Genomic DNA, 12,526 nt, shown 5'->3' with positions numbered 1-12,526 from the left:
TATTTACTTACATATATTTCTTGTTATTCTCTTGTCTGTGGTCTAATTAAATTAACTAAAAAACAAAGGTTGTCAAGACTAAATAAACTGCACCTAACTATATGCTGTCTACAAGTTGGATTCTACAAGTTGATTCTGGGTGTGATGGAGCACACTTGTAACCTCAGCACCTTGAGGCTGAGACAGAGGATTGTGTGTCTAATGGTACAGGTGAGACCCTGTCTCAAAGTAAGAAAAGAAACTGAATGTAAATGTAACTGTGTAGGTGCTTAAACGTCAAAGGATGAGCCAGACATAGTGGCTCATGACTTTCATCTAAGCACTCAGGAGGCAGAGGCTGGTGGATCTCTGTAAGTTCCAGGACACCAGGGCTACAGAGAGAAAAGAAACCATGTCTCTAAAAAACAAATAAACAAACAAGCTAGCAAACAACCAAAAGTCAGAAGATGAACCAGACCAGGGATCAGTGCTGCACTTGGGAGACAGAGGTGGTGAAGTCTGGGTTCACTATCATCCTCAAGCTACATAGAGAGTTTAAAACCCTGGACTTCATGGGGCTCTGTCCCAAACACACGGAGCGAGGTAGGCAGCAGTGCAGAAGAGATGGCCCTGTGGCCATAAATCTAACAAAACAGGTTGAGGATTTGTATCTGGGAAGAGCTAAACAAATGAGCTTCCAGCTTTATGAGTTGGAAGACCTTATTAAGGTAAAGTTGTTGATTCTTCCCAAATTGACCTAAAGATTCAATTCACTTCTAATCAAAATCCTGTTCAGGCTTCTTGTGCACATAGACAAATTTATTCTCGAATTTCTATGAGAAGCAACAGGAGCTAGAAGAGTGAGAACTATCTTCAAACCAAAACAATAAGGCTAGGTGTTCATCTTATAACTTGAAGGCTCTGTATAAAGCTTACCTTAACACAGTGGGGTCTGGTGACAAGGGGACATAAAAATGGGTTAAAAAACAAATCAAACAAACAAAAACAGAAAACAATCAAACACCTATGAATAGACCCAAAGAAATGTGACAGATTATTTCAATTTGCTTTGTTTTGCTTTGAGACAGGATGTGACTGTGTAGACATGGCTATGTAGACCAAGTTAGTCTTGAACTTACAGAGATCCTTCTGACTCTGCCATTCATGTCCTGAGATTAAAGACATGTACCACAATTCTTTAATAATAATGTAATTGAGTGAAGTAAGGATGGTGTAGGCTTAGATTTTTTTTCAAAGCCTACTTTAATAAGGGTTCTTAAATGCTTCAACCTCCCCTCTAGCCCACCAACAAAAGGTAGTGGAGGAAGATGGTTAACAGGACAAGGGGGATGTGGACCTGTTTAGAAGTAGTCCTTTGGGATGATATCAGTCTTTGCTGTTAGGATAGTGGCAGTCCAGTCCACTTGGCAAACACCAAGTGTGCATCAGTAGCAGTGGCTTGATTCAGAAGAAACCTACAGCTTCACTGAACTGAATCAGCACAAGTCCGTGGAAGCAGCAAGAAGCCACCAGAATACCATGAGTTCTTTGGCATGTTTCTCTCTATGACGTCACAAGAGAAGATCCGTAGAGACCAGTGAAGCATTGCAAGGTGAATCGATGCAAGAGCCATTGACTGTCTGTTGGGTTCTACTTACAAACATCACATGCCCTCTCAAGTGTCTACTTCAGTAAAACATCCTCTCATAAGACAGCTTTCAGAAAAACATCACATAAGACAACTGAGTCTCCAAAGAAGCCAGAAATTTTCACTTCAAGATGGTGTTTAGAATTGATGTTGGGTAGCTCAGTGGTATTGCCCCAAGCCTAACAACCCAAGTTTGGTAGGTAAGAGAAAACCAACTCCCACCCAAGAAATAAGGAAACAAAACACCAAATAATAAGTAAAAGGGCACAAGACTTGTAGACTCTTCACCAAAGTAGACACAAAATCTGAAATAAGATGTCCAACTCTATTTCCTTAGGGAGATGTGAATTAAAGTCACTATGAGATACTATACTACAAATTATCTGAAAGGCTAAACATTTTAAGACATTATTTGATAATTATGTCTTGACCTCATGAGAGTGTTAAAAGCAGACTCCCATGCATTCCTGGTGAGAATGCCAAGCAAAACAGCCACTCTGGGAAAAAGGAATACACTCACCCTGTAGCCTAGTGTATGTGTAGTGATTGCCCAAGAGAGGAGATGAATTATAATACAAAAACTTGTCCATGAGTATCTTTCACGTTATAATTTCTAAAACTGAACAACTCAAAGGTCCTTAAGGAGATGACCAGAGAAACAAGCCGTGGTAAACTCTCCAGAGGGTGGGGTGGGGGGAAATAGCTTTCAGCAGTGCAGAGCACACCAACTGAACTGGAGCTACAGACAGCTATGAGCTACCATGTGGGTGCTAGGAGCCGAACCCAGAATCTCTGGAAGAGTACTGCTGAGCCATCCCCTCAGACCCTGTTTTGCTACTTTAATGCTTCTGTGTGACTTTATAGAAACATTCCTCACTGTACATTGTGCTGCACACCTTTCATCACAGCATTGGGAGGCAGAGGCAGGTGGATCACTGTGAGTTCAAGGCCAGTCTGGTCTACACAGAAAGTTCCAGGCCAGCCAGGGCTACAAATACTCTTACAAATAAACTTAGAAAAGGTAGGAATTGGTTCACAGTCCATCAATGGAATGCTAATTGTCCCTTGATCAAAAATAATTGTACAGGTACATTCTTTCAATTTGATGAAATCCTTACCTAATTAAATTCATGGTCCAGGCAGGAATGCTGCCACATACTCCTGTCTGTGTGATCCCGTCTTGTGTGCCCTTTGGGATCATGAAGACCTGCTCCTTCCCACTCTGCCTGCAGAGCACTTGCTGCTCTTTTATCCTTGGGGACAGGCTGTCACCTGCTGGTCACAGCATCACAGCGTCCCTCTTCTTCCTGAGTCAGGGTTTGGTTAATCTGTTGCTTTCATCTACAGACAATTCACTTACCACCAGAAGACCAGGTCACGTCCCTGACTGGGAATAAGCCAGAGTAGGCTGGACTCTTCTCTATTGATTCACACATCTGGTAGGCCAGAGCATCACAGGCAGTGAGGTGGCTCATTCCCCTCTTCAGAGCCGTTCACTTGCAAGGAAGAATGCAGGGCACACCACACAGTGAGGTGGAAATTGAAATAAACCTATGTTATGATTTTGGTGTGAACTGCTCCCCTCAGGCTCATATGTGTGAAGACTTGGTCCCCAGCAGCTGGCACTGTTTTAGGAGGCTGTGTCACTTTTAGGTAGGAAGGTCTAAAGCAGTGGTTCTCAGCCTTTCTAATGCTGCAACCCTTTAATGCAGTTCCTTATGTTGTGGTGACCCCCTAACCATAAAATTATTTTCATTGATACTTCATAACTGTAATTTTACTGCTGTTATGAATCATAGTGTAAATATCTGATATTTCCAATGGTCTTGTCTCGACCCACAAGTTGAGAACCACTGGTCTAAATGGAGGAAGAGGGTCTCTGGGGAGTGGACTGTCTGTTTCTTGGTCCGCTTACACATGATCAGAGCAGGCCTCCACTCCCACCACCATGAAGCCACAAGCATGGTGAACTATGTTCCCTCAAACCCTGAGCTCAGAAGCAAATCCTTCCTCCTTAAGATGCTTCTTATCCGATGTTTGGTCACATCGATGACAACAGCGACACAGAACAGAAACTGAATAAAGGGGAAATCAGCACAGCAGAGACAAGGCTTACCTTACAGAAGCCCGTGGGAAATGCCTCAATACCATTTCTGTAGGGCTGGCATGGCTCAGAACTCACTAGTGTGTACTGCTCTTCTGGAGGACTTGAGTTCAGTTCCTAGTATCCAAGCAAGGCAGCTTACAATTGCTTATCGCTCCAGGGGACCTGACATCCTCTTCCGGCCTCTGTGGGCACTGTACAACCCCCCCCACACACACACACAGAGAGACAGACAGACAGTCAGACAGACACAGAGAGACAGAGAGACAGAGACAGAGATAGACAGACAGAAACAAAGATAGAGACAGACAGAGAGACAGAGACAAGAGAAACAGAGAGGATTTAAAATAAAAAAAATCTAAAAAATTAAATAGTGGGCCCAGAGTAAGTGGGGGCTGGAGCAAAAAAAAATTAAATAGTAATACTCTTCTTATAATAAAACCCAGTGAGTTAGCATTTCACTGATAATCAGTAGGAAACAGTGTATGGTCTCCCCAAACACTCTTCCCACTTCTCCAATAGCATTAGAGAGTACTACCTAGATGAAAATGGTCCCTGATGTTTTCGCCGAAGTACCTTCCACAGCACAGAGCATGCCCTAAAAGGCATGGAGTGTATCCCAAGGGAGTCTGCCACATACGCAGGCTTCCACTTCCTTATTTACCTCAAACCTCACGCCTGTATTCCATTTACTCCCTGGTATAGCTGAGCCCATTTTCCTATGAGACCATATTCTCGAACCACTGGCTGCTGGAGATGCTCAGGCTGGCCTGACTCCTTCAGGGAATACGGTGCTGCTGCTTCACGTGGCGCATCTATTTTTGGGGAGTACCTGGATTGAAAAGAGCTGACATGGGGTTCAGCCTCCTGTGCTTTTCCTTGCTAGCATGATGATATTTCATCCTAAGTAGGTCAACTCAAATGCCAGCCCCTTTCCTGGATCTCCGAGCCCCAAGCTCAGAAAAGTACCAAGAGTGACACCAAGAGGATGAACCAAGCTGCCACAACAACCTGGTGGGGATGGTGACAACATGGGGCCACACAGAGAGCATGTGACAGTGCATTTCCTTTCTGAGGGAAAACCTGTCTGCTATCACCTTCCATTTATGATTAATACAGTGAGTTTATCCTATGTCTGTGAGGTGACAAACTCCTGGAAACAATGGCAACACACATGTGGTTTTTAAATACAGCATGAGGAAGATGGGGAAGTGAATTCAGAACAGGCTACTGGCTACAGCAATGAGAGGTCTGCCTACATTCATTTGAATAAAGATACAAGGACTGTCTTCCCAGAGAAAAAAAAAAAAAAAAAAAAAAAAGATTCTTGAGTGTAGCCATGCTAAAACACACATCCCCAGACAGTTTCAGAGACCAGCGGCAGTGACCAGTTTTGTTAGCTTGCAGGACAAACCCACAGGATGACATCAGCTGTGCGGGGCTGCTGTCTGTTGGCCACGCCTCTCTTGTTCTTGATGAGGCAATGCAAAGCTTCCTCCTCCTGCACCCATACCCCACAGCCCTAAAGTAGGGCCAGGCATCCTTTCTACCACTCAGAAGGTGACACAGCAGTAGTTATAGAAACTGTACACCTGTCCACAATGCTAAAAATTTAAAAACTAGTTAAATGGCTCAGGGTCTGATGAAACACGCCCTTGTCACCAAGACTGACAACCTGAGTACAATTCCTGGAACCCAAAAATTAGAGGGATGGGGGAGAGTCAACTATTCACACTATACACACAATAAATACATTTTTTATTAATTTATTTTCAAAAGATAGACAAATACTAGTATGCTCATCTTTACAACTCAGTGGTGAGCCACACCATGCCTGGCTATCAGCTTTTCAAATTTTTTAATTTTATTTTCGATTTTTGTGTATGCATGTCTGTGTGTGTTCATGTGTGGATTCAATACCCACACAGGCTAGAAGAGGGCACCACATTCCTGTAGCTGAAGTAACAAGCAGTTGTGAGCCACCAACTTAGTGCTAGGAACTGAATTTGGTTCCTCTGCAAGAGCAGTATACATACACTCTTAACTGCTGAGCCATCTTCAGCCCTCAGCTGGAAACATTCCAAGCAAGTCTTGAGTTGAAACAGTATCCAACTTTGAAATGGCAGTATGGAGTACAAACCCGTCCCAGGAAGCTTGTAAATGGTGGTAGAGCAGGCAGAAGAGACGCTTGAAGGCATGTGTGAAAAGACTGTGACATGAATCTGGATTCAGCACCCAGGTCAGAGGACAGAGAAGGAGCTGCAAAGAACGCCAGAAAAACTCTCAGAAACAGTTTTCAGCTTGGTATAAATGATTCTGTCACACTTTTGAAAGTTCTTGATTTGAGGTCAGAAGTCCAACATGATTTCCTGCTTTCCATGAGGCTAGTATATTCACTGGGATTTCAAACGATAATAAAGCCTCCCCTGCTCCCAAGATTGAAAAGCATATCTAATTAGCTTCTAATTAGGGTCACTGCTACACTGTAAACCCTTCCCTATTTGATCTAAAATTATAGCATATAAATTCTGCCAACGTCATACTAATTCTTTTCTGTACTGGGGATTGAACCAAGGGCCTCCTGCATGCTAGGCAGTTTCTCTACCACTGAGCTAGATCACCAATTCTCTTTTTTCCCCCTAACTTTTTATTTGGAGACAGTGTCCCACTAAATTGACCAGCCTGGCCTCGAATAATACAATCATCTTGAAGTGGGATAAGGTAGAAAAGACCGATTATTACTCAATGACTTAATGATTTATTTAGTGCTTTACTTAAAGCACATACTGCCTATTTGTCAAGCATGGCTTCACTTGTTATCTGGAACAGCATGACCTGGAGGGATAGCAGAAGCATGGGTAGTTGCCCTTAACAACCTGCTGGCTGACTGCCATGCACCCTCCTGTAAACTTTGCTTGCGTGTCCGCTCTACCTTGTGATTTTGAGTATAAAATTAGAATACAAACTAGACCCAGTATTGAAGACTTTCCACTGTCCAGGTTCACGGTGACATCTCTCTTCAGACCTCACTGGTGTCAGAATGCTTATTCCAAAAAGACTCCCCCAACAGTCTGTCTTCCAATAATCACATCAACTAACTTGTCATTTTTAATTTGTGCCCTAATTACAGTTTTATCTTCCTTCTCTTTTGCTTTGTCTGAAGTACTTCTAAAGAAATGTAAGAATCAGGCCATTTCCCTCATCCACACTTCAGCAGACATCTTTTACTTGGTGGCTGGGTTAGCCCTGCCCCCATGCTGCTGTATTACCTAATGATCACAATGCTGCCTACTGTCACACCAGATCCCAGGTGGCATCAGCAAACCTCTCTGACAGTTCTTTCCTATCTCCATCCCGCTGTTTGCCCTTCAGGGGTGAAAATCTGAATTCAGCTGTGTTCTAGGCAGGTACACACCTTCTGTAATCTCTGCTCTATTTAGATTTTTCTCTCGCCCTAAGCCATGGTTAATTAATGTACACACTCTAGAAATGTTTGGGTGGGTGTGTACTTTTACTTGTTTGGCACAGTGTTTCTGTGATTAGACTCACTGATCATACTATCTAGCTCGCTCAAAGCTGTGTTCCACTAGGCGAGCTAATTAGCTTGTCTGGACCCGTTGCCTTCCCTATGAATGGAGAAACCAGTGAATGTTATTTAGAGGGTTGTTCAAAGGACCAATTGATTATCTCAAAAGCTAATGTACCTACTAGTGCCCTTTAACATCGTCATTCTATCCACATCAGACAACCTTCCACAATTGAAAGTGTTTGTCCTTATATTAATAATCAAGTACTACTGTTCTGTTTTTTTTGTTTTAATTTTTTTAAGACAAGGTCTTGCTCTGCCCAGGCTGGTACTGAATGCCTGGGCTGCAGTGATCCTCCTGCCTCATCTTTCGTACCACTGTGTCCTAGATAGCTTTATGTCAGTTTGACACAAACTAGCGTTATCTGAAAAAAAAATATTAATTGGGAAAATACCTCCATAAGATCTGGCTGTTAGGCATTTTCTTAATTAGTGACTGATGTGGGAGGGCCCATTGTGTGTGGTGCCATTCCTGGGCTGGTGGTCCTGGGTTCAATAAGAGAGCAAACTGAGCAAGCCATGGTGAGCAAGCCAGTAAGCAGCACCCCTCCATGGCCTCTGCATTAGCTCCTGCCTCTAGGTTCCTGCCCTGTTTGAATTCCTGTCCTGACTTCCTTCAGTGATTAACAGAAATATGGAAGTGTAAGCCAAGCAAACCCTTTCCTCCCAACTTGCTTTTGGGTCCTGGTGTTTCATTGTAGCAATAGAAACCCTGATTAAGACACAATGCATCAGGCTTCTTCTTATTCTTTCAGTAGGAAACTTCTAAGTTAATTATTTGAACCTCCAAAACTTCCTCCAGTTTGAAAAATAAGAATTCTTTAGATGTTTTCATGGTAGTAAACAAAAATCATCAGATATGCCCCAAATAGAGAGAGAGGTAAGAAGTGGGCAGTCACTACCCCAAAAGCCTGACAGAACAACCCCCAAGTCTCAAGAAACCCACAGCTCTTAAACCATTCAGCAACATTAAAGTGGGGAGCTCTGTGACCCTGTGGAGATCTGGCCACACTAACAGTGAAGACTTCAGCTAGGAGGGGAGATGGCTTGTGGAACTCACATCTCTGCTTTCTACATGAAGGAATATGAGAAGACAGTCAAGCACCATGGCACAGACCTGGAAGCTGAGGCAGAAGATTGCTAAAAGTTTAAGGTCAGCCTCGGCTACATAGTCCTAGTCCATCCAGGGCTGTATCAAGCACACACAAACACACACACACACACACGTGATATAAGAAGATGAAAGAATTCGGGAAACAAAGCATGGAAAGGTGATATCGACACCACCAAAAGGGGAAACAGTCTAAAGTACAAAAAGTCAGGACATCTATATGTGAAGGCAGCAAACCCAAGTGTTGAACTCTTTTCCAGCTGTGTGTCCCTGAGACCTGTACCTTTGTGTCCTTTGTATTACATGAGTCTGCAATGTGCCCCAGAAGCTGTAGGCCAAAGGCTTGGTCTTCAGTTTGGTGATGCTGAAGATGATTAAACCTCTAGGATGTATAAGGTCTATGGGTAGGTCTTTCGGTCTTGGTACCAGACCCTCAGGCACCCTTGAAGGGGACTGTAAGACCCTGCCTTCCCGGTTGCCAGGAAGTGAATAGCTTCCTCCATCATGGACTCCTACCCTATAAACCATGCATGAAACCCCAAAGACCGTGAGCAAAGTAAGCCTTTATTTTTTATAAATTATTTGCCTTGGGTATTTTGTCACAGTGATAGAGGCTGACTAACAGTCGTAATGACTGTGCTGTGGATCTTTTTGGCATGGAGGCAATGGAAATGAGACAGGCCATGTGTATCAGGAATACAGGCAACACTGTAGTGGGGCTCCATCTTGAGGCTGAAAGGAGTCGGCACCAGCCTGGAGGGGAGCAGGCTGCTCCTCAAAGGGAGATGTAGGCCTTTATGGCTTCCAGGAATGACTAGTGAGCAAGCATCTTCTTACCAGGAGGACATCAGGTACTGAAGGGTAGATGAGAAACCAAAGGACTCTGGGTGCCTAAGCTGCTGAACCCATGCACCCAACTCCAACAGGCAGTCAGCAGCCTCCAAATCTCTGAAAGTTACAAGTTAATGTGATCACCACCCACAACATACGTGTTCTATACAGCACATGGGAATCTGAGACACAGCACCTATCTGTGTGACCCCCAAAATAGTGATTTTTTTAATCCGCAAAGGACAAGTGAGTGTTTGGGTTTATTTAGGTTTTCCCCCCAGCATCTGTTGGCGTCCTTGGGGAGTGGATGGGCTGCAGACTCCTGGGGATGCTCTGCTCCTCGTATGCTCAAGGTCTTATATGACGTAATGATTTGCACAGTTTGCACACATCTGTGAACCTTACACCAGGACTGTTCCTCCACTTTCCACAGCCCTTTTTCACCCTCAAGTTTACCTGACCCTAGGGATAAGTACACAATTCAAAATACACCTAAAACAACTCGTAAAGACATTTATTTTAAACACTTCGTTAGCATACATAAAATTTCATTGTCTGTTATTAAAGGTTAAAGAGAATTTGCTGTTTGGTTTTGTATGAAGAATGAAATCTTGCTTGCCCCAGTGAGTATCTCAGAGTACTGGTTACTTTTCTGACAGCTGTGGTCGAATGCCTGACAAAGGCAACGAGGAAGGAAGGGTTTGCTTGGGCTCCAGTTCAGGGTGCAGGACAGGCAGCAAAGGCAGGGATGGCGGGGCAGCAGCAGTACAGTACTGACTGCATCTGTGGGGATCTCTAGTGGGAGCTCAATCCCTGAGTGAGAAGGGGAGATATGCCTGCCTGTCTGGACTCCCCATCCCTAGGCAATTGAGGCTCCACAGAGCTTGTCCTATGTGCATTCCTACTGGTGGTTTCTGCGTTTCATTTTCCCTGTATTGTACTTAATTCATTTTGAACCTTCTAGTCTGATGTACACCAGGTGTCAGCGACTTTTTTAAAGGGCCAATCTGGACAATCACAATTCTTAGTCACACATGACTTGACTCATCTCCTCCAGGTTAAAATCTCAGAAAGAATGAATGTGGAGACCCAGCCCACTTCCTGCACAGCTCCTTGATGAATCCATACCCACCTAGGAGCAATCAGCCATGGCTGCATGGAGGAACACATGACCACCAGGTTGCCCTTCTAGGAAAAGGCAGCCTGCCCCAGAAACCAGTTGTGGCTTGACAGATGTGCACTGAGGCCCATTGTCCAACAAAAAAGGGACTTATAGCAGATGTATAGACTAGTGAATGGAAGAACGAGACTGGACAAATGCTTGGAGATTAAATAGCCTCATTTTTTAGAAAAGTATTCAGGGTGGGAATGTAGCTCAATGCCTAGGATATGTGGGGCCCTGGGTTCTAGGAATCCCCATAGCAGTGACTGAATATTAAATGAGTAAATGACTAAGTAAAGCAGGCAAGCCAGCGTTTTGAATTTTTGCTTTTATTGCCACCTGCTGGCCAGAACCAATATTAGGCTAAAGTGCTGTCAAAAGGGTTTCCCTTTTATGCTAAAAGAATTTTTTCTAAGAAAACCTGTGGTTTCTTAAATTTTTTAAAACAAAACTACTATTATAAAATTAAAATTTTAATCACAAGACAGTTATGTAAAATTTGTTTATATTTCATATATTTTACATGAAAACATTTTAGAAAAACAAAGTTAAGAGTTTTATCAAAAGTATAACAGGTATTTTAAAATATCTTTACATAATTAAAATACATGGAAAAATCAACATGAGAATATTAGGAGAATGAAAATATGTACCAGCAGTTAAGAACACTTGCAGCTCTTGCAGAGGACCTGAGTTCAGTTCACTCTGCAGACAGCTCACAACCACCTGTAACATCGTCTTTGGAGGGCAGCCTGGCCATCCCCTCACTTCTGCCCTCCACTGCATATCTTTACCACATGGCCCTGAGTGCTGAGCCTCATCCCTGCCTCTGGGACATTGTTACGTCCCTGCACTGAGCCCTGCCAGATGTGGCTGCGTCTCTCTTCTTCTATATGCATCAGCTCAGGCCAGGAAATACCCTCTGGAAGTCACTGCAACTTTCCATTGCAGGATCGTGGGCCCCTACTGTCACCAGTAAGGAACACTGTGGCATCTGTGACAGGTCTAAACCCTAGCCACATCCTGGCTAAGTGTCAGTATCTGTCCAACTGTATGCCTAGGGAAGGCTATGGCTGGGCCAAGGTCACATGACTCAGGCTGTGCTTCCTCCTGTACACACAGAAATCAAGGCAGCTCCATGGCAACAGAACATCCTTCCATCCTGAGACAGCCACATAGTCTGACAATATTTCATACAATAAATAATTTTAAAGGTGTATTGATTTTCATTTTATGTGTATATATGAGTATCTGCTTTTATGCACGTGTATTGCATATGTGTCTGGTGTCCTCAGAGGCCAGACGAGGGTGTCAGATCCCCTGGAACTAGAATTACAGGTGGTTGTGAGCTGTCCAACACGGGTGTTGGAAACTGAAATTGGTTCCCCTTAGAGAGCTGCTCATAACTGCGGAGCCATTTCTCCAGCTGTACTACCAGGACACACGTCTTTCACAGTCCTAAAGTACCATATTCAGTGGTTTGTTGATTAACCTTTGGCCCTCAAAGAGGATGCAGCTGGAGAGAGTGACGGCAGCCTCTGAGCTTAACACTGCCATGCCATGTTTTGTTTGTTTTGTTTTGTCTTCCTACTTTGCTGTCTTTCAGATCGCCATGAGGTTATCTCCAAAGAGATTCTGGAGCTGGACCCTTGGGAGAACCAGTGGAACGTTGTGGCCATCAATGTCCTCATGCATGACAGCTATGACGTCTGCCTGGTAGCTAGGATGAACCCCCGAGACCTCATCCCACCACCCTCCGATCTGATCGAGGAAGATGGTGACCACAGAGAGCAGAGATGAGGAACGCGAAGCTGGAGGAGCTGCAGCTAGAGGAGCCATGGCCTGGCAGCCATGCTTGGGCTGCTCAGAATGCAAAACACGCATACTGTGTGGCGCTAACAAACTCATTGCATGCATAGCGCCCCCTGGGTAAAGCAGCACTGAGCGGTGGCAGGGGTGGGGGGTACAGGGTCTTCCCTCAGGGGCATCCCAGCCTGGTAAAGTAGATATGGCAGTGCAGGGCAGACAGTGAGGATTCATGGGGGTAGGAGAGAGTACAGAGGAGGGCAGCATCCTGCTCTGCCGGGGACTCAAGAGGACTGCCA

At 44.2% G+C, this 12,526-nt stretch overlaps 1 protein-coding gene across 1 annotated transcript in view; it reads left to right on the top strand.

The window, feature by feature from the left end:
- The window catches only part of Kbtbd12 (kelch repeat and BTB domain containing 12), a 61,874-nt gene extending 49,653 nt beyond the window's left edge, over positions 1 to 12,221 (top strand). Inside the window, exon 5 of the mRNA XM_028782983.1 lies at positions 12,028 to 12,221. Coding sequence (XP_028638816.1) covers positions 12,028 to 12,221 — 194 coding nt within the window. The remainder of the gene's footprint in view (positions 1 to 12,027) is intronic.
- Positions 12,222 to 12,526: the final 305 nt, after the last annotated feature.

Source organism: Grammomys surdaster, unplaced genomic scaffold, assembly GCF_004785775.1.
Source record: "Grammomys surdaster isolate TR1022 unplaced genomic scaffold, NIH_TR_1.0 948, whole genome shotgun sequence".
Classification (NCBI taxonomy): Eukaryota; Metazoa; Chordata; class Mammalia; order Rodentia; family Muridae; genus Grammomys; species Grammomys surdaster.
This window is presented reverse-complemented; position numbering and strand designations above follow the sequence as displayed.